At 42.5% G+C, this 25,265-nt stretch overlaps 2 protein-coding genes across 8 annotated transcripts in view; one reads left to right on the top strand and one right to left on the bottom strand.

Moving 5' to 3' along the window:
• Positions 1-15,411, bottom strand: part of LOC124126506 (metal tolerance protein 5-like) — a 29,602-nt gene extending 14,191 nt beyond the window's left edge. The window contains exons 1-4 of one of the 7 annotated variants that reach the window (XM_046489955.2): positions 15,355-15,411; positions 14,399-14,563; positions 6,270-6,390; positions 4,685-4,705 (exon numbers count right to left, since the gene is read on the bottom strand). In XM_046489955.2, coding sequence (XP_046345911.2) covers positions 4,685-4,705; positions 6,270-6,390; positions 14,399-14,563; positions 15,355-15,399 — 352 coding nt within the window. In that variant the 5' untranslated portion in view covers positions 15,400-15,411. Of the gene's footprint in view, positions 1-4,684; positions 4,706-6,269; positions 6,391-8,422; positions 8,462-8,603; positions 8,704-9,208; positions 9,364-10,588; positions 10,723-14,398; positions 14,564-15,354 lie in introns of those variants that run through there. The other 6 variants (XM_046489956.2, XM_046489957.2, XM_046489960.2 and 3 more) reach the window with 6 other exon arrangements.
• Positions 15,412-17,830: 2,419 nt separating this feature from the next.
• Positions 17,831-25,121, top strand: LOC124126503. The gene is made up of 3 exons (XM_046489948.2): positions 17,831-18,026; positions 22,376-22,766; positions 24,064-25,121. Exons 1-3 carry the CDS (start codon positions 17,838-17,840, stop codon positions 24,396-24,398), a joined length of 915 nt encoding a protein of 304 aa, XP_046345904.2. The 5' UTR covers positions 17,831-17,837; the 3' UTR covers positions 24,399-25,121.
• Positions 25,122-25,265: the final 144 nt, after the last annotated feature.

Genomic DNA, 25,265 nt, shown 5'->3' with positions numbered 1-25,265 from the left:
GATATGTTCACAACACTACCCTCGTATGTTCACAACACCACCCTAGTATGTTCACAACACCACTCTAGTATGTTCACAACACTACCCTGGTATGTTCACAACACTACCCTGTTATGTTCACAACACTACCCTGGTATGTTCACAACACTACCCTAGTATGTTCACACCACCACCCTAGTATGTTCACAACACTACCCTAGTATGTTCACAACACCGCCCTGGTATGTTCACAACACTACCCTAGTATCTTCACAACACCACCATAGTATGTTCACAACACCACCCTAGTATTTTCACAACACTTCCCTGGTATGTTCACAACACCACCCTAGTATGTTCACAACACTACCCTAGTATGTTCACACCACCACCCTAGTATGTTCACAACACTACCCTAGTATGTTCACAACACCGCCCTGGTATGTTCACAACACTACCCTTGTATGTTCACAACACCACCCTTATATGTTCACAACACCACCCTTATATGTTCACAACACTACCCTAGTATGTTCACAACACTACCCTTGTATGTTCACAACACCACCCTTATATGTTCATAACACTACCCTAGTATGTTCACAACACTACCCTGGTATGTTCACAACACAACACTGGTATGTTCACAACACCACCCTAGTATGTTCACAACACCACTCTAGTATGTTCACAACACTACCCTTGTATGTTCACAACACCACCCTTATATGTTCACAACACTACCCTGGTATGTTCACAACACTGGTATGTTCACAACACCACCCTTGTATGTTCACACCACCACCTTAGTATGTTCACAATACTACCCTTGTATGTTCACAACACCACCCTTATATGTTCACAACACTACCCTAGTATGTTCACAACACCACCCTAGAATGTTCACAACACCACCCTAGTATGTTCACAACACCACACTAGTATGTTCACAACACCACCATTGTATGTTTACAACACCACCCTGATATGTTCACAACACTACCCTAGTATGTTCACAACACCACCCTAGTATGTTCACAACACCACCCTAGAATGTTCACAACAACACCCTAGTATGTTCACAACACAACACTGGTATGTTCACAACACCACCCTAGTATGTTCACAACACCACTCTAGTATGTTCACAACACTACCCTTGTATGTTTACAACACCACCCTGATATGTTCACAACACTACCCTCGTATGTTCACAACACCACCCTAGTATGTTCACAACACCACTCTAGTATGTTCACAACACTACCCTGGTATGTTCACAACACTACCCTGTTATGTTCACAACACTACCCTGGTATGTTCACAACACTACCCTAGTATGTTCACACCACCACCCTAGTATGTTCACAACACTACCCTAGTATGTTCACAACACCGCCCTGGTATGTTCACAACACTACCCTAGTATGTTCACAACTCCACCATAGTATGTTCACAACACCACCCTAGTATTTTCACAACACTTCCCTGGTATGTTCACAACACTACCCTAGTATGTTCACAACACTACCCTAGTATGTTCACACCACCACCCTAGTATGTTCACAACACTACCCTAGTATGTTCACAACACCGCCCTGGTATGTTCACAACACTACCCTAGTATCTTCACAACACCACCATAGTATGTTCACAACACCACCCTGGTATTTTCACAACACTACCCTGGTATGTACACAACACTACCCTGGTATGTTCACAACACTACCCTGGTATGTTCACAACACTACCCTGGTATGTTCACAACACCACCCTAGTATGTTCACAACACCACTCTAGTATGTTCACAACACTACCCTGTGGGTACCCCAGTGGGTTCACCACACAACCCCAGTGGGTTCACAATACTACCCCAGTGGGTTCACAATACTACCCCAGTGGGTACACAACACTACCCCAGTGGGTTCACAACACTACCCCAGTGGGTAGACAACACTACCCCAGTGGGTTCACAACACTACCCCAGTGGGTTCACCACACAACCCCAGTGGGTTCACAACACTACCCCAGTGGGTTCACAATACTACACCAGTGGGTTCACAACACTACCCCAGTGGGTTCACCACACTACCCCAGTGGGTTCACAACACTACCCCAGTGGGTTCACAACACTACCCCAGTGGGTTCACAACACTACCCCAGTGGGTTCACAACACTACCCCAGTGAGTTCACAACACTACCCCAGTGGGTTCACCACACTACCCCAGTGGGTTCACAACACTACCCCAGTGGGTTCACCACACTACCCCAGTGGGTTCACAACACTACCCCAGTGGGTACACAACACTACCCCAGTGGGTTCACCACACAACCCAAATGGGTTCACAACACTACCCCAGTGGGTTCACAATACTATCCCAGTGGGTACACAACACTACCCCAGTGGGTTCACGAAACTACCCAAGAACGTTCCCAACCAAACCCAAATATGTTCACAACACTACCCTGGTATGTTCACAACACTACCCCAGTGGGTTCACAATACTACCCCAGTGGGTTCACAACACTACCCCAGTGGGTTCACAACACTACCCCAGTGGGTTCACAATACTACCCCAGTGGGTACACAACACTACCCCAGTGGGTTCACGAAACTACCCAAGAACGTTCCCAACCAAACCCAAATATGTTCACAACACCACCGCGAATGTTCACAACACTACCCAGGTTTTTTCACAACGCGACCCTTGTATGGGTGCGTTTTTTCGTTGAAGCCGAGGAAAAATCATTTTATATTTTCCTTATTTAATTTGGAATCTGGAACACATTTTGGTTAGTCACAAACACAACAGAGTAACGAAACCCATGACGCACATGCATGGTGCCGAAAGACATAACGAAAGACAGTGGGTTCACGAAACTACCCAAGAACGTTCCCAACCAAACCCAAATATGTTCACAACACTACCCTGGTATGTTCACAACACTACCCCAGTGGGTTCACAACACTACCCCAGTGGGTTCACAATACTACCCCAGTGGGTACACAACACTACCCCAGTGGGTTCACCAAACTACCCAAGAACGTTCCCAACCAAACCCAAATATGTTCACAACACTACCCTGGTATGTTCACAACACTACCCTGGTATGTTCACAACACTACCCCAGTGGGTTCACAATACTACCCCAGTGGGTACACAACACTACCCCAGTGGGTTCACGAAACTACCCAAGAACGTTCCCAACCAAACCCAAATATGTTCACAACACCACCGCGAATGTTCACAACACTACCCAGGTTTGTTCACAACGCGACCCTTGTATGCGTTTTTTCGTTGAAGCCGAGGAAAAATCATTTTATATTTTCCTTATTTAATTTGGAATCTGGAACACATTTTGGTTAGTCTCAAACACAACGGAGTAACGAAACCCATGACGCACATGCATGGTGCCGAAAGACATAACGTTCATGATGAGGACGAACCTGCCACATGGGTAAACCCCGATAATTCGGACAAATCCTTTTTCAATGAAATCACCCAGATCAACATTACCAAAATTTTGGTTGTACCTACCGTGATATTGGTAAATGCGATGGAGAAGCTTGCTTACTCACTCACTGACTCACTCACTCGTTAAAATACAATTGTTGAACAAATGCAATGTCTCAAACAATGCAACATTTGTGTGGCATTCTGAGTTTTATAGTTGACAGAAAGCAATTATGTAGCTACAGTAATCGACACATTATAACAATGCCGCTGAATACAATATGCAGACTATTGTTCTTGCAACACGCCACCAATGTTAATATATTACAGCTGACAGGTGTATGACTCACCAATATCAAGCGCCACATATATCTCTTGAAACACGCTACTTATGTTATCGTCTGACTCCCAGATCCAAGAGATTCAATTAAAAAAGGAGTCCAACTCAAGACAAGAATGATTTGGCAAGTTAAGATTGACTAAGCATTATTCTGAGCGCCATTTGGATTTTATTTGTAGATATATATTTTAAAATAAGATAATTATTTCTTACAATAATTAGTCTTACAATAATAGTATTTCTCAGTATATTTGCGTATAACTCATACATGTGTATCGCTTACAACACCCTTAGTATTTTACAGAATACAGTTTATATTACTTACCTGTATTAAGTGACATAGTTCTTGCTACACTCTACGAATGTTAGTATTTCACAATATACATGTACATAACTCACGCTGTTAATGTTAGTATTTTACAGAATACAGGGCCTGGTGTATAATTCACGCAACCAATGTTAGTATTTTACAGTTGATATGGATATTACTCACGCTGCCAATGTTAGTATTTTACAATATACAAGGATATGACTCGCGCTATTATTTATATTATATTATATGTTAGTATTTTACAGAATACAGATGTGTAACTTACGCAACCAATGCTAGTATTTTACAACATAATACAGGTCAATAATTTACGCTACCACTGTTAGTATTTTACATTTGATATGTATGTAACTCACCTGAATAAAGTGATATACATAGTTCTTGTAACACGTTACCACTGTTAGTATTTTACAGAAAACGGGCATAACTCGCGCTGTTAATGTTAGTATTTCACACAATACAGGTGTAAAACTACCAATGTTAGTATTAAGTAGTCTCCATATAGACTGATATATCTGCGTTTAATGTGGTATCAATACCAGTTATTAAGAGTATATATGGTTCGTTGGAATTCTTACCCAAACTTGCTGAACTGTGTCCTGAAATTAAGTCGGTAGTTTAACAACATTTCACATGAATGATTAATTAATTTGATGACATGAATAGAAGACGCCTGCTTAGGAAATGCGGTTTCATTGTCAGTCAGATTAACACAGTGAGTGAGTGAGTGAGTGAGTGAGTTTGGTTTAACGTCGCTTTTAACAGTATTCCAGTTATATCACGGCGTGTCAGCTTAATGTGGGAGGAAAGCCCGAAGTGATGCAGGTCTCAGACGTTTACCACTTCGGTGAAACCCACGAGCACGGGTATGGTGCTGACAAACCTAGAAACATACTTGGGGCGAACCGGGATTCGAACCCATAATCATAGGTTTCTGGCGTGCCCAAGGGACGCAACTGTTTCAGCTGGTCCACTCACTCACTATGATCTTAATCTGGGGTATATCTTAGAACGAGCACGGTCCTGTGTAAAGATCCATGGAACGAGTTGTTTCAAACCGTATCTAACGAGCGAAGGTTTGAAACAACTCGTTGTAAGATAATTGGTATTAAAGCACCATTTTAGGATCATATTTTGTCTATTCTCATGATCGGAGAAGCGTATAATACAGTGTGACGTCATCCGGCTTACTGCTACTCAAACCCAGTGCGACCCTCAACAAACACACGCTTTATCTGTGGATTATAATGGCGATGATATTAATGCAAACAAGATAAGATCAAAATAAATATTAAAAGCTCTAAAACCATAAAGTTTCGACACAGATAAAGGTGAATTCAGATGAAGCACAAGAAACATATCAATGAATAACAACCAGGAAAGTACTCCGTCATAATCTGACCTCAGGTCATCATCCTGTAGCAGCCAATCACTGATCTGGAATTAGATCTCACTCACGTTTTGTACCAGTAATATGAAAAAGGGTTTCTCGTCAACAGGTGTTTCAGAAATATCCTATAATCAGTTTAGTAGCTCATGTTTGTCGTAAGAACTGACTACATTGGGGATTGAGTGGTCATACTTCGCCATTTAGTTGAATGTGAAGATCGATACTCATGATGTCAATCACCAGATTGTCTGACCAAGACCACCGTCATATACCTGGAATATTGCTGAGAGTGGCGTTAATCAACACACAAACACACACACATTTAATGCCAGGGTGCTCATCATGACCGATAGTCTGAGGCACTGCATTTCGCTATGCAGAGTTGCGTCCCCAAGCTGCAAGGACCCGATCGTCGTTTATGATCCCAGCGCATCATCTGCGAAACGGAACCCTGCGGTTGTTGTTGGTGGTGGTGGCGTGTTGTTTAACGCCGCACTCAGCAATGTTCCAGCTATATGACGGCGGTCTGTACATAATCGTGTCTGGACCAGACAATCCAGTGATTGATATCATGAGAACCCTCGAGAGTGGCCTCTCAAAACCGTATCGTTTCTGATTGAGTTTATCACAGTGGTCGACGTCTTAGGCCTAACTCACATCGCGCTTTCATGAAGTCTGATACTATATACGTTCATGTTTTCTAATTAATTTACACGCATTTGGTTCTGTCGCTGATAGCCGATTTCTATCCCTTGTAAGGTCATATCGCTTACCGTCGTAAATACCGCTGTTAGAGGGCGCTACCTCAGTAACACGGAGGGCAACGCCTAGACTGTCAATTTCCCTTCCCTCAATCCTTCCCAGAAGGAAGCACTCTTCAACTAGTTCCGTTTCCTGTGAAAACAACAAACAGGCGTGCGTATATGAATAAGTTAGAAGCTAAAAGGGGACCCAGGTTCATATAAATCGGCAGGCCTTGCAAAGGTGTTGTTTCTTTGTTTGCTCGTCGTTTAACGCCGCACACAGCAATATTCCAGCCATATGACGGCGGTCTGTAAATAATCGAGTCTGGATAAGACACTCTAGTGATTGACATCATGAGCATCGATCTACGCAAATGGTATACGCCATGTATCAACCAATTCAACGAGCCTGACCACCCGATCCCGGTAGTCGCCTCTTTCGACAAGCATGGGATGCTGAAGACCTGTTCGAACCCGGCCAAGCAAAGGTGATTCAAGTCGTTCAAACAATACTTTGAGTGCCTATGTATACTTCTCAAAAGTAGTTAAAGAAAGCCTTTGTCTTTCATATTACTGTAGTTAGTCTGTCGTGCCATTCTTTGAGTAGTATATATCAGTGTAACAGTTCATGATTATCCTAACGACACAGAGTGAGTGAGTGAGTTGGGATTAACGCCGCTTTTAACAGAATACCAGTTCTGTAACGGCATGTCAGCTTAATGTGGGAGGTAAGCCCCAAGTGATGCATGTCTCGCACGTTTACCACTTTGGTGAAACACACGAGCACGGATATGGTGCTGACAAACCTAGAAACATAACCAGGGTGAACCGGTATTCGATCACACAATAATAGGTTTCTGGCGTACCCAAGGGACGCAACTCTGCACAACGACTTGCGGCACCTGAGACAACTGGGCCAACAGCACTCTCCTACCCAGAGTTCCATGCGGCCGGCAGCCAGCTAGCATAGTACCTCTGCCACAGGCCAGCGCCATGTGACGATTCGTCACATCTTTCACAGTCCATTCAAGATATTGCATATGCTTTTCATCCGTTTCATGTTTGACAAGTCTACACATTTTCATAAACAAATGTCAAAGAATGGTTAACTTTCATTGAGAAAGTATGCAAATACGTAAAAATCTACTTGTTTTTGCGTAGTTATCCTATGTTTACATTGGTTGTACGGCTCCACGTGCTGTCATCGAAGCCCAACGGAGAGCTAGCGACACGGTCACTTTGATGCATAAATATATATTGTCATGCAACTCACTGTCGCAGTTGTAGTAGCATATCTATATAGTTATGCAAAACAATATGTGAAGCGCCCCCAAATACTTGCATTAGTCTGTTCTATACTGATTTCTGAAAAAGCGCGTTTGTTTACAAACAAGAGAAAAGTCCGGTCACGTGATATGCAAATTAGCCTGTGGCAGTGGTGTTATGCTGAGTCACCACTGCGACGGAGTTTATTACATGACACTTATTACAATGTCTAGACACCGAACATGGGCTTCAGGATGTAGAGCAGAGCCTCCCCACTCTCGCTTTTAACAACAGTTCAAACATAATAACGCGTGTTCCCAGTATGTTAGAGAATACTCAAAGAGACTGAATCGAACTTTATTGCGCCCAGGCTTCAGTTAATCCAAGGCATTACTTTAAATAAAGATTTTATGTCAAAAACAAAAGTTGGTACTGGTTTTGAAAAAAACCCGAGACGAAACAGCTTCACGTTTTGTTTTCGATCTAATCATTCTTTTTCAAACTTCGCCTTATTGCGATCTCGTATACGTGTTTTGAGGTGAATGATTAAGAAAGAGATTGTTATACCGGATTTCAAAATCCTTTATGATTTTTAGCCAATCGGAGCTGTAAATCGCCGCACACATTGGCACACATCTCTAACTGGCCGATCCGTAGCCCTAGTTGTGACAAATTAGAAACCTGGTTAAATAAAGAACCGCAGGTGGAAACCGCAGCTAATCCGACGGTAGAAAATATCAGCCGGGATGGCGTGTCCTAAATGAATATGTAAACACTTAGCATGGAAACACGAACCAAAAATATGTCAGCAATAAATTCAAAATCAGTCCGGACAATGCGGTCCACAACTGTGCAGTGCACACACATACAACATACCACACATACATGTCACAAAGCGCGACAGTGTCCACACTCACTCTTACTCGCAACTTGTCAGCCATGGATCACTTTGAAACTGAAAGTATGGACAGAGAAATACAGCCCTTGTTGGACAACCGCCTTCTTACAAACGCGAACACAAACACACACACGAGCTACGATTACGGCCTACCACGGTTGTTATCTGTGATGCTCTTATCAAACATTGTTGTCACTTACGGCAATGTCACCTAGGTCTGTCAACTCCATGTCTGCAGTTCAGTGTGACGCGCGCAGAGCTTGGACGTCTCATGTGAGACATTTTCAATCCCAGGATAGCTCGGGAAATTCGGAATAGTTCAAGGTCAGTTTGTGGTGTGTGTCATGCGAGTGGGAAAATGAAGACAGCTGAACACTAATAATTAAAAAAGATAACACCAAAAGACCCGACACATAAAGTTCACCGAAAGGTTATTAGAACACGAAAAGATTATGTCTATCTGAATTTGACATACTGTCATTTGTGATAAATATAGGTATGTATTTTTCCTAAAAATAGAGACGCCCGTGTAAGGGAAACTGTTATTTTGCCTTATCTCGTTATACTGTCATGCAGAATATGTAAAGATCAGTAGTGCTTAAATTACAAAAGCAACTCGACTTGCAACTCATGGACCTAGCATAGTTACGGTAACGAATAACTGGATAATATTAAATATGTTGCGAATACATGACGTCAGTGTAACCCATGCCCTTGTCAAACAACGGAAAAGGATTGTATCGTATTGTATCTACACACACGCAAGTAAGCACACACGCAGTCAATAACATAGATCACGCTGTACCTGATCAGACTGTGTGTCGGTGATGTCCATGTGGCGGCTGCTGCTGTACATCGTCAGTGTCCCCGCCTCTACTCAAACACTTGTAATTTAGCACAAACCTGGCTAGTCTCTCAGTTTCTAGGTCAGAGGGACATTGTAATTTATATCTGTCTTGTATAATCATAAAATACAGCTCTCGTGTGTACAAACCGTGGTTCTCCTTGGGCTAGCTCATTCCATTTATTTAAAATCTGGCCATACTGGTTTATCATACCTTGCAGGTTATACCGGTTATGTGTTTATTTCTTATGGTTATGGGGGGCACGGGTGGACCAGTCGTCTAAGGCGCCGCGATTCGCTGTGCAGAGTTGCGTCCTTTGGGCACGCCAGAAACCTATGATTGTGGGTTCGAATCCCGGTTCGCCCCGATTATGTTTCTAGGTTTGTCAGCACTATACCCGTGCTCGTGGGTTTCACCGAAGTGGTAAACGTCTGAGACCTGCATCTCTTCGGGCTTTCCTCCCACATTAAGCTGACACGCCGCGATATAACTGGCATACTGTTAAAAGCGGCGTTAAACCCAACTCACTCACTCACTCTTATGGTTATGAGTGATCCCGATATAAAGTATTACCTCCCCTTACATTACAATACTAGCTTCCGATTTCCATGTAGCCTGCTCATGGTTCCCGCTGAGAAATCAGTCGTAACACACCTTAGGTAACCTGCTGATCTCGCATAAGTATCGTTGAGTCAACGATACGTAGGAGACATCAGCAATTTACCTAAGGTTAGGAACCGATTTTTATCCGAATGCTTTGGCTAAAGGGAAGTACCTAGCTGTCAGCATGGCTGAATCAAAGCGCTTTACTCGGTGAAACTGTTTACTCGGTGACATTTTGATATTCCGAGTGAATGCCGTTGAGATAAATTCGTTGTCAACCGATCCCTAGGGGCATATGGTGTGATGTACCGTGACAGCTCGTTATACACAGGCTCACACACAGGGTACATAATTCATACCCCTATCGATATCTTACGACGGACACCAAAGTCAGTAAGCACACCCAATAGTTCATGTGAGACGAGAAAAAAGTCAACGACTGATTGGCCTTTTGTACTTAACACGCGTGAAGTCATTAAATCTGTTCCCCACTCTCCACTACAAGACACTGACAAAGATGGGGAATTGCGGGGAGGGGTGTACCCCTCCATTTTCAGACACCATTCACGTTAACTGTGCCCTCGGTTGTGTGTTGGTGACACCCATACACCCCCCCCCCCCCCCCCCCCCCCTTCCTTTTCAAATTCCCGGATCCGCCTCTGCAAAACTTGTCATCACACACACAAATCAATCTGCTGCCGCCATATAGGTTATTTTCTATCAAATTTATTACTGACCTTGGTTGAAGCCTGTCCACTCCTAAATTCATTTTGCCTCCACAGCGTGCAGAAACTGACAACAGGTGCATGATACTTGATGCAGGTTTTCCTGACCCACAAGTGAAATGAAAAAAACACCCGGGTGATTTGCACGAGATAATCCTGCAGTGGGCAGCAGCATGAACATGAATGCAGAGTGACGTCACTACTTCTAATTTTAGCCACAGGGTGACAAGCACGAAGTTTCACAGACATGATGTCATGGAAACACGAACCAAACATATGTCAGCAATAAATTCAAAATCAGTCCGGACAATGCGGCCCACAATTGGGCAGTGCACACACATACAACATACCACACATACATGTCACATAGTGCGACAGTGTCCACACTCACTCTTACTCGCAACTTGTCAGCCATGGATCACTTTGAAACTGAAAGTATGGACAGAGAAATACAGCCCTTGTTGGACAACCGCCTTCTTACAAACGCGAACACAAACACACACACGAGCTACGATTACGATCGATATTACACATAATCACAGGGTACATAATTCATACACATATCGATATCTTACGACGGACACTAAAGCATCGACTTGATGCAGATTTTCCTGACCGACAAGTGAAATGAAAAAAACAACCGGGTGATTTGCACGAGATAATCCTGCAGTGGGCAGGCAGCATGAACATACATGCAGAGTGACGTCAATTCTTCTAATTTTAGCCACAGGGTAACAAGCACGAAGTTTCACAGATATGATATCATAGGAATTATGTTTTATTTCATTTTCTCTGTAGAGAGAATTATCATTTCTATACATTGACCAGCCTTCACAGTCTTAGATCCTAATTATTTTCTCGTTTTTTTTTCACAATAGTATGTATATAGTAGTTGTCCAACTTGCAAAGTTCTTTCAAAGCAATGGAAAGGCTAAAATGTATCTGTAGTTCTGTTTTAGGCAAACAGTTTTCCCTGAAGGGTCTCTCAAACATTTTGACATCTTTCAACTTGTGAAAAACACAAGGTGACACAGCAGTCGCCTCACAATGCACATACAGCAGGATTCTCAGATACATTTTTGCAATGATAACAATTTGTCATATTTTTCTCTTTATGTGAACACAAATAAATTTGCATATATTGATTAATGTCTTGTTTATTCAAATACATTTCAAAGTATTTTTTTCATTGCTTAATCTAATTTACATATTGCTATTGCTTGTTTCAACATTGTTAATTTGTCCTTAGCAATATTTCACACTCGAACTTGGGTCATATTTTCTCTCCTGGAAATTGTCCTTTTCCACTTGTTTCTGTCGATCATTTTCAAGCTACTCGTAGTAAGAGCTGTGTTCATTAGTTATTGTCTATAGGTTCATCGTCTTCCCGAAGCAAGCGAGTAAACTGACTTTAAAAGTTCAGTTTCCACCCTTGCCGAACTAGGCTGGAATTATGGAGTTGTATTTTAACTGGACTAACGAGTCTGTGCATAATCCAATCAAAATCCCATTACGATATCGACATCCGGTTCATAAACAACATGGCAACTGTTATGCCTAATTCGTTCGATTGCGGGATTTGCAGAGTATGTGTACCGTCAACTGGGCGTCAACAGATATTTCCCAAATCTTTTCGTGTTTTTAATCAAGGTGCTTAAGTGATTTGAAGCACGTCGCGAGGTAAAGCCGTTTTATTGCAATCAAGATCTTTATTATCGATCAGATCGTCTTGACTGGGCGCATTTTGTTTGAAGCAAATGCAAGTGATATGCGAGGTGAGACCTGATTGGTCAGTAGGAGGGACATAGAAGGGACATAACTCGTAATAGCCACTGGTGGCGCTACGATCGAGCCCAGAAATCCCATCTTAGCTCGACAAGGGTGGAAACTGAACTTTTACAATCAGTTAACTTCCTTGCCTCGGGAGGATGTACGTTCCTATGCATAATTTACACTGACTGTTGTGATAACCAATCAGATTCGGATGCAAAGAATTACAACAGCTGAAAAAGAAAGGATTGAACTGGAAAAACGTTATATCCGAAAGTCGCTGTTGACATGAACAGTACAATTATTATCAAGGCCCTGTGTTAAGTTCGCAGAACCGAATTTGTGTTCAGTTTCGAGATAATAATGAATTTGTTTTGGTAAGAAACTTGTAATTTACCAAAGGCGTATATGAAATATTTAAATTGCCTATCAGGCGGTACATGGTGAAAAATTGCCTATTTAGTAACCAGATATGAAACGAGATACAAGTAATTGAAGACAAGAAAGCGATATCTGCTCTCGGCTACCATATACAAGGTAAGAAATGTGTTGTTTCCTTGACAGACGCACGACTGGCCGGCTCGGAGTCAGTATACTAAAATTTGTCTGAGTATGCATGTATTCATGTTAAACTGCGGCATGATAACTTATTGGGATAGCATTATAAAACCGGTCCAAACTATAACAAGCAGCCCCTGAATCTCGCCGCTACAAAAGTGATATATTTTAAAGCGACGTTAACGCATTTCACCACACCACACCACACCACACCACACCACACGGGGACGGTATGCGCAGGACAGCTGTCTGTGATCGTGACCACCGGTAAATGACGAGGTCACTAGTTCAAGGTGTCTGCACTGTCAATATTGACAGAAAGATCAAGGGTGTTGTCGTTGTTTGATTGCTCTAAAGCCAACTTTCTTACTCACTGAATTGTAACGAACAATACGAGTGAGTGATTCATTTGGGTTAAGGTAGCTTTGATCAGTATTTCAGTTGTGTCATGGTGTGTCTTCTTGATGAAGAAGGAAAGCCCGAAGTAATGCAGATCTGTGACGTTTACCACTGTAATTACCCACAGCCACGGGTATGGTACAGGCAAACCTAGAAACATAATCAGGGTGAAGCGGGATTCGAACTTTGCTTAGTGAACCACGGTGATATGCTTTATCAGTATTAATTCAAAGTTTAAGTTTCCGTTTATTGTGGCGGAATTCAATGGACGTTTAACATTTTTGTTTCGGAAAAAAAAGAAAAGAAAAAGAAAAGAAAAAAGATTTGCCCTCAGTTTACGGACCCGTGAAAATTCCGGGGTAGAATAGGTCTTCAGCAGCCCATGCTTGTCGTAAAAGGCGACCAACCGGGTCGGGTGGTCAGACTCGCTGACTTGGTTGACGCATGTCATCGATCCTAATAGCGTGGATCGATGCTCATGATGTCAAGTACTGGACTGTCTGGTCCAGACTCGATTATTTACAGACCGCCGTCATACAGCTGGAATACTGATGAGTGCGGCGTTAAACAACAAACCAACAAACCAACCAACCAAACTCAAATTACGCCATGCTTCTGACCAGTGACAACTCGAGTTGCCTCCCTTTGTAATTTATTGATCCGTTCGGCTTTAAAACACCTTGGTTTCGCGGATTCGGCCACTGTTTTACTATTGTTATTTGAGGTAGTAATTTGAGGAATCCGGTTAATCGCTTGCCTTCAATGTGTTAGCTGCCACTTTGAACAGCCGCGCGTGTCCGCAGATGTTTTAATTGGCTGACACATGAACAGCAGCAGCAGCAGCAGCAGCAGAGATGAACAGTTCGTTATAAATATTGTCGTTGACAAAGTACACACGGGACCACAAAGTGACTTCGCTATAACCGTTATCTCTTTATAAGCGTGTTCGTTATATCCACACATTTTATATAATAAGATATACAGCACACGACTGGGGCCATAAAACCAGTTCGTTATATCCGTCAGTTCGTTATAAGCATGTTCGTTATAAACGTAGCTTACTGTGCTTGAATGTATTCTTATTTTTATGATTACCTTTGTCTGTTGAAGGGGCGTGTCCCTGACCCTCAGATTGTGATTCCTGCTGCCATTTGTGACGTCATCCGTCTGTGGAGGTCCTTCCAGGGGTCCGTTTGTGGGTGGCGAGAACGAATAGTTCACGTGACCTGATTGTGTGGTCCTGAAGGTCCCAGGGACCATCTTAGAGGATGATAGGCGGATGAGAAAGATAAACGGTTGCGGTTTATGTATATCGATATATTACTTTATAGATTATTTCAAAACATATTAATGGAATTTAGACACGACACTTTGAAAACATTATAAGGAGTATCAAGGACATTACAAATATAAAAGACCTATCGAGACCTATCAGCGTATCACAATGGATATAAAATGTATTCTTTTAATGGATATTAAAGGTTTTATGAGTGAGTGAGTGAGTGAGTTGGGTTCAACGCCGCTTTTAACAGTTTTCCAGTTATATCGCGGCGTGTCAGCTTAATGTGGGAGGACTGCCCGAAGTGATGCAGGTCTCAGACGTTTACCAGTTCGGTGAAACCCACGAGCACGGGTATGGGGCTGACAAACCTAGAAACCTAATTGGGGCGAACCGGGATTCGAACCCACAATCATAAGTTTCTGGCATGCCCAAGGGATTCAACTCTGCACAGCAAATCGCGACTGGGACATCCGTGCCCCCTTGAAGGTATAAATGGATTTGGAAGGTAAAAACGTCTAAAACAGGTTTGTATGAATAATAATGGTATAAACGGATATAAATGGTATAGAAGTAAACAATTATAACTGATATTAAAGGTATTAACGGATTTTAAAGTTTTTAATGGATATTGAAGTTATTAGCACATATATAAGTTCAAAATGGATACATGGTATAAATGGATATAAATGGATATAAATGGATAAAAAAGAATAAATATTAATTATACAAGAGGGTATAAAAGTTATAAATTGTCATTATCCACGATTACCCCCTGGGACGGTATGTCCACACCAGCTGACGTTTTGTTTCCCATCTCTGAAGACTGACGATCCCAACATTAAGATTGTCTTTATATACGGCATATTTATATGTGCCCTCACGAGGCAAACAATATTCAAAGGCACGAGCTGGAGTATTGAGGACACCACCTCCTGCAGACGCCTGAGTTGTGTGCCTGAGATGAGGTTGACGTGACAGGGATCAGAATGTGATTGTGTGTTTTCAACATTCGCACGATATTGTACGCTATTAAATAAGTAGCATCATGAGTGAATGAATATGGTTTTACGCCGCCATTAACAATATTCCCGCAATATAACAGCGGGGACACCAGAAATGGGCTCCGAACATTGTACCAATATGGGGAATAGAACCCGGGTCTTCGCGGTTTGACGAGCGAACGCTTTTACCACAAGGCTATCTCACCGCCTCGGTAACATTATATACCATTTAGTATACTAATATTTGTTTATATATGCAAAGTGGACCACATTTCTGTTCCTCAGTTGAAATACTATTTTTGGCAAATCACAATGTTCTGTAATTTTGCGCTTATGTGGTCACTCATGAAAGGTTTATATTATTATTATTATTTACAGATTAAAATTTAAAAAATGCAGCAAAGAGGGTTTGGGTGATCCTCACGCAGCCCAGACAGCGAATGGGACTTCTCCAAGGAAGTGCTGCCTAGTCAAACCCACCTAGAACTTTTCTGAGAATGTAAAGACTCCCCAACACAGCAGCCTTCTGCATTACCCAGATTGACAGAGGGGCTGCATTCCTTGCAGCAAACCCGGGTACTCTCCCAATGTCAGTCAACAGATTGGGAGATAGCAAACTTAAGGCACCGAGAACAATGGGGAGTCGGACAACTTGGTACTTGGGATGCAAGCGTGACATTTCGAAAGCGAGGTCCGCATATTTGCCATGTTTTTCCTCAATCTTGTCAATCACATAAGTGTCAAACGGGACAGAAAATTCAATGATATAAATGATTTCATTGGATTTATCAAAAAGGACAAGATCAGGTTTGTTGGCCTGGATACGTCTAAGGCTGTAAATGGGCCTATTCAAAAGAATTTTGTATTTACCATTTTCCATGAAGCCCTCCACATATTCCGGGTCGTACCATGGGTGGACCTCTGTGACAAAACCACAAGCATGGCGAAGACGGTTATAAAATGATCAAGCTACACCATCATGTCGTTTAAGTTGCTGTGTTTGTGCCAAAGCTGGGCATCCACTGACAATGTGTTGGACAGTCTCATTATATACAACTCGCTCATCGCAGTGAGCCACTACAGGCCTAGAAACCCTGTTCATGTGGGAGGCGCCAAATAGTCCTCGCATCTCGAAGGCAACATCAGCTTGACACTCCAGACCAGATTCGAACTCAGACCCCCTCTGACCGGAAATTGCTATTATCTACTTTTCCTTGTTTACCGGTTTAGCCCATCTGTAGTCGAGTTACCGTTACTCCTTCGATATCAGTGACAGACACGGCCACTTATCTGTTAGCCCGATACTCGTGATAATCCAGATGGACAAGTTGTTTTCTAAACAAAGTCTAGTTATTTTACATAACCACTTATCCGATATGAGCTGCGGCAAACCAGATTTGACAAATGGTGTCTACCCCTTATTACTTTCTTTTAACGCTGTAAGCTTCCAGACGATCCGTTTAACCAACCCCGCCCAAATCACGGGACTGCTATCAGTTAATCATCCCCTCCACCCCTAGCTCCTGGTCCTGATGTAGTGGATAAAGAGGCTGCCTGGAGAGCGAAAGATCGGTGGTTCGATCCCTGGCCGCGTCATACCAAAATCCGTTAACAGTTTATCGCTATATAAGAGCAGGAATATTAAACGCCACGTTGAACCCAATTTCACCTCACGACCTCACCTGACTCTTCATCAGTTTAGGACTCAATCATTCCTCGACCACTATTTACACATTGTGTCAGCTATGGAATTTTCGGGCATTCACCACATTGTGTTATAGCTGTCCTCATATTCGTCTTTTTCATTTGCCGAATCTGATAAAAAAAAGTCGATAAAAGAGTCAAAAGATGCTAGGTAACTTTCGTATTTTTTAAGGCAATCTTATCTTATAACCGAAATTACTATCTCCATCTATCATACACATTTGCAAACGTTTTTCCATTAATATTTCATTTGAAAGGACACTAGTTATATGAAAACTAATTTCTGTAATTTCTATAAGATCATAATCCATTAATACTCAGTGAAAATCTCGTGTGTGTATTTATTGAATCAGCACGAGTAAACCACGCTGATTGCCTCTGTCAGCATTGCATCGAGATGAAAAGAATGCTTTCACTTCAAACGCCAACATCTCTATAGGGATACACACAAGTATAACATATATTTACTTTGTGATAATGTAAACATCCTCGTGTGATATAAAATATAGGCCGTAGTAGACTTGAACACTGAGAGAAGACTTGTTCAATGATGACGACGATGAGTGGAGCTCGGAGCGCGGTTCTGCCCAGGGTTCTCGTGTTGTTGGGTCTGGTAGGGGTAGTTGCGTCCCACGGGTACCTCCTTGAGCCCCCTCAGCGTTCCAGCATGTGGCGTGTGGGTTTCGGTACTCCTGTGAACTACAACGATATGGAACTCAACTGTGGCGGGAAACAGGTGAGTTCTTGCAATCGACCCGTATTTGTTGTGGGTGTAGTTTTTCTTGAATTTATAGGTGTACTACCGTCCAGTCTCGATCAGGAGTGAGAGTGTGAATTAGGTTTAACGCCGCTTTAAACAATTTACTGCTTTGGAGAAAACAATGCGAACGATGTGGTACTGACAAACCTTAAAACGTAATCAGGGATAATCTGGGATTCGAACCCATGAAAAAAATTTTTTTTACTCGACTAAGGGACGCAATTCCGTACAGCGACGGTGACAGGGCCCTGATTATTGCCATGTGTGAAAGTGAGACAGTGTGCTATCAGATTATCATTAATGTTTAGATCGCTATACAACATAAAACATAAGAAATAGTTAAACAAAGTTAAACGACTTGATAGGAGTAAAATATATACAGGTTCCATATCATGAAACCGCCTCTGTGGCCTCATGGAGCATCTGTCTGGAGAGCGCTAGGTTCTGAATCTCCCATCTGTGAGCTCCTTGTCAGTTTAAATGGAGTTGTTTGTTTCTATCAAAAATTCATTTTTCAAAAGCTAAGCGTTCGTGATAATTGCATGAGCAACGATGTAGTAGCATAGACACGAATGAAGAAAATGTCCAGTGATTCTCATAAACTTCAAGAGCATACGAATATAGAGCGAATGATTTGGGATTTACGGCGCTTTTAAAGGGGAACTCCGCTCAGCGATCAGGGGCTCCTGTCCCGGGCCGGTCTGGATCTAGATCTAACTTGTGTAATGTTTTTATTCTTAAACTGAGATCTTTGTATAAGACTGGTTATCATTGAGTGCCAAAAGTTTATAAACTGCCGGGCAAAAGAAAGCATACCCTTGAAAAGCGGATTTGACAAAACAATTACAACCGTCATGAAAACTGTACTTAGCTGAAAACAGTCGCCGAAACACTGCCAATTTAAGGTTCAAAACCCATCAGTGATATCGGTATCAAATACATCACCATCGAATAACCATTTCTTGTTTGCTTCATGTTTAGCCACCATTCAACATTTGTGTATACTTTCTTTTGCCCGACAGTGTATAATAAACCTTAACATTACAGAGATACCAAGTCGGTGCCCGTGACTTGAAAACACAAGTAAGGAGTGCCAAGGCGCTTATTCGAACTAGAGCATACATCTATTTATATCTATAAATATTATGCGTGTTCATAAGTGCGTGTTACTGAAAAGCCCAGAACTGCGAATACACGGAAACAAGTTACATTCACGAGATTAGTGTAACCCCTAGAATACATACAACCCCATCCATAAGACGGGGGTTATTATTTCGGCCTACTCTGTGTAAACAAGTCGTGGTACTACGCAGCGCATCCGACAAAGCAGGCACACAGTTCATCGGCGGTGTACATGAAGGTCGTACATAGGGACAAGACGTCTGAATGAAGCAATAACGCATCTTCATCCTCTTCTTAGAATTCCAAGGTGAATATTCTTAATAAATATTTGACCTTCTTCTCGAAAGGGTGATTTTCTAGCTACGTGACATCACGCCTGCCTCCTTGACGAATGCACCAGATCACACGGGTATTCAGTGAACACCTTTCCTTTGAACGATAGAAATGTAATGTGCAGTGTCGCCCAACTAAAGAAGACGTAGATTGTAACGGTGGGGCATGAATAGTAATATTGAAGCGATATTACTGTGGGTCTCCGGCTATTTGTTACGGAAAACTATTATGCTATGTTGAAATATTGCTGACAGTTTGTCACCACTCCTACTTGTTATCAGTACGGAAGCCTTTTAGGGCCACTTGTTATAAAAAAAATTCTTGAAATTTCAAGATGCCATGTTGAAATTGCAAGGTACTAAGTTGATAAATACGTTCAATTTGAAGATAAATACGTTTCAGAATTTCACCTTATTATCTTGAAATTTCAAGAAAAACAAACAAAAACAACTTAGTATGTATCTTGAAATTTCATCATACCATCTTTAAATTTCAAGATACTTAGTTGAAAACCAAAAGGCACTCATAGGCTTCCGTACACCAGAGTAATGAACTAACAAATCATGAACACTATTTAAATATATTCCGTGGCAGCGCATTATCTTGAAATTTTAACTCAATCTATGATTTTATGATCTCTTATGTATGTGAAATTTCAACTTAGTATCTTGAAATGTCAACTTAGTATCTTGAAATTTCAAAATATCATCATAAAAATTCAACTTAAGATCTTGAAATTTCAAGAAGAAAAACTAACGCAGATGGCCCCAAAAGGCTTTTGTAATTTGTTTCTGAACCCCGTTCCACAACGTGACCATAGCGCTGCACCTGTCGTATATGTATGTTAAGGTATGAGAGTTCACCTTATCGCTACGATCGCTTTGTGGAACGAACCGTGAAGATCCGGGGGTAGAATAGGTCTTCAGCAACCCATACTTGCCGTAAAAGTCAACTCTGCTTGTCGTTAGAGACGGCTGGCGGGATCAGGTCGTCTGGTTCGCTGACTTGATTGATGCATGTCATCGTTTTCCAATTGCGTGAATCGATGCTCATGATTAAAATCACTGGATTGTCTGGTCCAGACTCGATTATTTACAGACCTACGTCATTTAGCTGGAATATTGCTGAGAGTGGCGTTAAACAGCAAACAAACAAAGCATTGTGACGGACTTGGGTAAGAAACAAGTAGTTGTAGTGGTTGTGGTGGTGATTGTAGTGATAAGCAGAGTGGTATTGGTAGTAGAGTAAATGAGTGAGTTTGGTCACATGGCGCTTTGAACAGTATTGCAGTCATACCATGGCGTTGTCGGTAGCTGTTCATGTAGCAGAAGAATTAGTACAAGAAGTAGTAATATACTCAACCGCAAAAGAAACGCAAGTTGTACATAAAATGCGGACAACGTTTGGACCATAAACGATATGTAGATAATATTAAGAAATGATAACAGAGAAATTATTTGACAACAAATGGGCGTTGATTGTTTGATGACAACCATCCGTGTTTATTGAAAAATTCCCCCGAAAACAGGGTACCCCACAAACAGAACAGTGTGTGGCTGCCATTAGCTGCGATTGTTCCGCACAGCACCGTCTCTTTAAGTTGACATGTCTTTGGAAGAAGGCTTGAGGAATCCCGTTCTATTCCTTGCACCAAAACGGGTTCCAGTTCCTGAAGTGTATGTGGCTCCCTTGCAAATATCGTCCCAGACATGCTCAAAGACAAAGACGGCCAGGGCATCACAGGAATGTTATTCACTCTGAGGATGTCCACATTGAAGCATTCTGTATAGGGACGAGCCTTGTCCTGCTGAAAGACCTGGAGTTGAGGTTGACGTCACACGCTGACGGAACACATGTAGAGTGGCCCTGTGATGATAACTGAAGTCTCCCCACACCACGACGCTGCCTCCTCCCCACCCGTCGGCCTGTAAGACACAGTACTTAGCACAACGCTCATTACGTCGGTGTGGGAAAGGTTGAACCTTGATTCGTTTGAGCCACAAAACACTTGACTTGCGTATCTTTTGCAGTTGAGTATGGTTGAAGCAGTAGTTGCAGCTGTAGTACGTGTTGCTGCAGTAGCAGTATCAGTAGTAGCAAGCGTAATAATAGGAGTAGTGGTCGTAGTTGCTGAGGTGAGGAGAAATAGGGTTTAAAGTCGCATTTGAGATTATTGCACTTATATAGCGACGTGCATGCACGTGTGTGTGTGTGTGTGTGTGTGTGTGTGTGTGTGTGTGTGTGTGTGGCTGCATGTACCAGTCCGGACTAATACCGGTTTTATAGTGCTTGCCATGGATACTCCACACAGAATCAGTATACTGACTCCGGTCCGACCAGTCCTTGTTTTATTCCCCCAACTTCGAGCACCAGGCAGGGCAACAAAATGCACCATCTTGTAACGTCTTTTGTTGTGACACTGCCGGGAACCTAACCCCCGACCTTCCACTTTCCGGGCAGACGCTCTACCACTAGACCTCGGAGGTGGTTAGCAGCAGCAATAGTAGTAGTAGTAGTAGTAGCAACAGTAGCAGTGGTAGTAGCAGCAGCAGCAGCAGTAGTAGTGTAGTAGTATCAGAAGAACAATTTGAGCAATAGTTGAGCAGCCTCAACAGTAGTGGTATTAACAGTTGTCTACAGTTACTGTAGCAATAGCTGTAGCAGGTATTTAAAGGATGTAGTATGGATTTAAAATGGCATACCAGTTCGAGCCCAATATGTGGGTGGCGGTTCTATTGTTTCGGTTTCTGAATGTAAAATATTAAGCAGATTAAATTAATGACAAAATTAAACTTACCTTCGTGAATGGTATTATTCTCCAACGCTACTTCAATTCAGTTGTAGGCTTGATACCGTCATTCTACTTCCAGAGACAGCACCAGATGAATGGCGGTCGCTGTGGTATTTGTGGAGACGCCTACGACAGCATCATACGTGACAACGAGGTTGGCGGTAAGTACGCCAACGGCATCATTGTTCGCTCCTACCGTGTCGGTAGCGACATAACGGCGACAGTCCGTCTGACGACTTATCACAAGGGGTACTTCGAGTTCAGACTCTGCCCAGATCCCAGCACATCCGGTTATGGAGTACAGGATTGTCTGAACCGGTTCTTGATGCCAGTGCGCATGCTCGGTAGCGGAGAAGGAGGCAAGGAAAGGTTCTTTCCAGGCGCAGGAAACAGCGATTACGTTCTTCAAGTTTCACTACCCCCGGGAGTCACGTGCAACACGTGCCTGTTTCAATGGAGATACGTCACAGGTGGGTTGATACACTGCTTGTATCAGGGTATGTTGTTTGCACAAATATCCTGGCAATGGTATGGTATGGTATGGTATGGTATGGTATGAAGAGCAAAGTGAGAAATGGAAATGAGATGATTGACCAATCTATTTCATGATATAGATTATATTTTTTAAAACCGCAAGTAATCACTATAGTATTTCATTTTTGAAAAGTAAGAACTTATTCCACGAAAAAGCAGATCAGACAAAAAAAGGAAAACCGTTAAAACGGTTTAAAAGTCAATACACAATACATGCATATATCGTGATCAAGACGCGGTGCCGAGTTACGTCCCGTTGTCGTGCAATCGACTTGAAGAGGTGTTGTGTCCATTATTTGTCCCGTAACCATAGGTTTAGTCAAAGGTGAAGATGTTAGGTCACCTCCAAAGAAGGTCGCGTCAGGTGAACGTTCTAAACAGTCGGCAAGTGCGAAGGCCTCTAAATTATCAGTAAGACTGAGCAAAAAAGAACACCAAATTCCGTTTATAGAAAAATAAGACCTTTGTGTTCTGTGTGGGTTTTTATTTGTACGACCCGTGGAGATCCGGGGTAGAATACGTCTTCGGCAACCCCCTACAGGCTACTAACGGGATCGAGTTGTCAGGCTCGCTGACTTGGTTGATGCATGTTATCGTATCCCAATTGCGTGGAACGAAGCTCATCATGTCAATCACTGGATTGTCTGGTCCAGACTCGATTATTTGCAGACCGCCGTCATATGGCTGAAATAGTGCTATAGTGCGGCGTTAAATATCAAACGAACGAACGAACGAACAAACAAATTGAAATTTCCGAATCCAGGTGGTTAAGAAATGAATCCGAAACGTTTTAGAAAGCTGACATCTGATTGGCTCAAGAACCTTAGCATCCTCCATCTGGATTGAGCGGTCAATGTTTGTTAAGGGTTCACTTGACGCTACCTTCAAATGCCAGATATGTACGCGCAGGGTTATCGTTCCAGAAAAAAAAGATTTGATCTTATTGAGATTGTCATCCCAGGAAGAGAGAAATTGTGAATGAGAGATGGGTGTTGTCCAAGTGTGTGTTTGAAGGTATCAATCATGAGCGCTCTGCGTTGTGACAACAATTATTATCACGATCACACGTACCCTCTCTCGCACTTTCTACTTTGTCCTAATCCGTTCGCCAAACAAATTCCTTCCCAACACAATCGCTAACGTGTAACTTTGCTATTAATAGCAGTATTGTATAGTCATATACTATCTGTGTTGTTGCGCCACTTCGAAGTTACAATTCCTGTTTTCGATTAGGCAAAGACTGGGGTCGTGACCCGGAAGCGGAAGATGGATGCGTTGGATGTGGACCCCAAGAGTGGTTTGTCAACTGCGCAGACGTCAACATATACGCCACAGACGCACCCACGCCAACGACGCCACAACCTTCCACATACAGCACGACATCAACAACAACAACAACAACTACGACAACGACAACCTTACGTCCAACTACACGAACCGTTCCGACGTCTGGCGATTCCTCTAAGTGTGTTGCTGCGGACTCTTTCGCCCGTGTTCCCGGCATGAACACCTGGTGCCAACAGCTCTGTCCCCGCTTTTGTCCCAGCACGCACTGTGTTTGCGCATAGGACCTTGGCATCCGGTTAATCTACGTATCTCTGCTCGACTCCGCCCAAATGAATCAGGAATGTCAGGAATCCACATTGAAACTAGTTTCGCGCACGTTTCTATGACATGACAAAGCGAAACAGCAGCCGCGATACTTTTCATCGCAATACAAATTGATGCCGATTTATTTTGTCTTCAAGTCAAAGCAACACCTAGTTTCGGTTAAGCAAAGAATTTTCAAAAATGGCTGTCATTTTATACGAACTACATGCGGATCTTGCGAAGACTGAATTGAATCCACGAAGATCCACGAAGATCCAAACGACATTGCTGTCAAAGATATTACGAAAGTAACGGAATAAGCCGAGTGGACCAGAGTGCGTATCTTTCATCCCAAGTAGCATTCTCTAACTCGTCTTTGTAATACTTGTGAAAGGTGACCCCCATGGTTGTGTAGTGGTTGAAGCGTTCACCGTCACACAACAAGTCCGGGTTTGGTTGTCAACCTGAATAAAACGTTCATACTGGAAGCACATTACAGGTTTTCCCGCCGTGACAATGATGCAATATTGCTCACACATTACTTAATACCCGGTGTCATGCGATATTTGTTTTTGTAAACTGCCGGCTGTTTGTGTGGCTGCTCGGTCTGTCCCTGTGTTGTTTGTACACTTTGAGCATTGATGAAATCGAACTATCTACCTCTCGACTTATAATACTGAAAATAAAGCATTCAAATACTTTGTTGTTCACACGCATATTCTTCCAATCAGCATTGTTTTAGGTGGGTTAGCTCAGTTTTAAAAACGTTCAACAACAACGACGAAAACCCGGGTTTGAGTCCCAGCATGAATGTAATAGCCCATTCTTTGCTTCCCCAGCTGGGA

The sequence above is a fragment of the Haliotis rufescens genome, unplaced genomic scaffold (assembly GCF_023055435.1).
Source record: "Haliotis rufescens isolate VD_foot unplaced genomic scaffold, xgHalRufe1.0.p SCAF_13, whole genome shotgun sequence".
NCBI classification, from domain to species: domain Eukaryota; kingdom Metazoa; phylum Mollusca; class Gastropoda; order Lepetellida; family Haliotidae; genus Haliotis; species Haliotis rufescens.
The sequence above is the reverse complement of the archived record's forward strand: the minus strand, read 5'-3'. Positions and strand labels throughout refer to the sequence as shown.

What these genes read in the sequence shown, in the direction of transcription:
- LOC124126503 (XM_046489948.2), top strand. Translation starts at nt 17,838, where the DNA reads ATGATGACGACGATGAGTGGAGCTCGGAGCGCGGTTCTGCCCAGGGTT. An exon ending in TCAACTGTGGCGGGAAACAG is followed by an intron (nt 18,027 to 22,375) that starts GTGAGTTCTTGC and finishes TTCTACTTCCAG; the next exon opens with AGACAGCACCAGATGAATGG. An exon ending in TCAATGGAGATACGTCACAG is followed by an intron (nt 22,767 to 24,063) that starts GTGGGTTGATAC and finishes GTTTTCGATTAG; the next exon opens with GCAAAGACTGGGGTCGTGAC.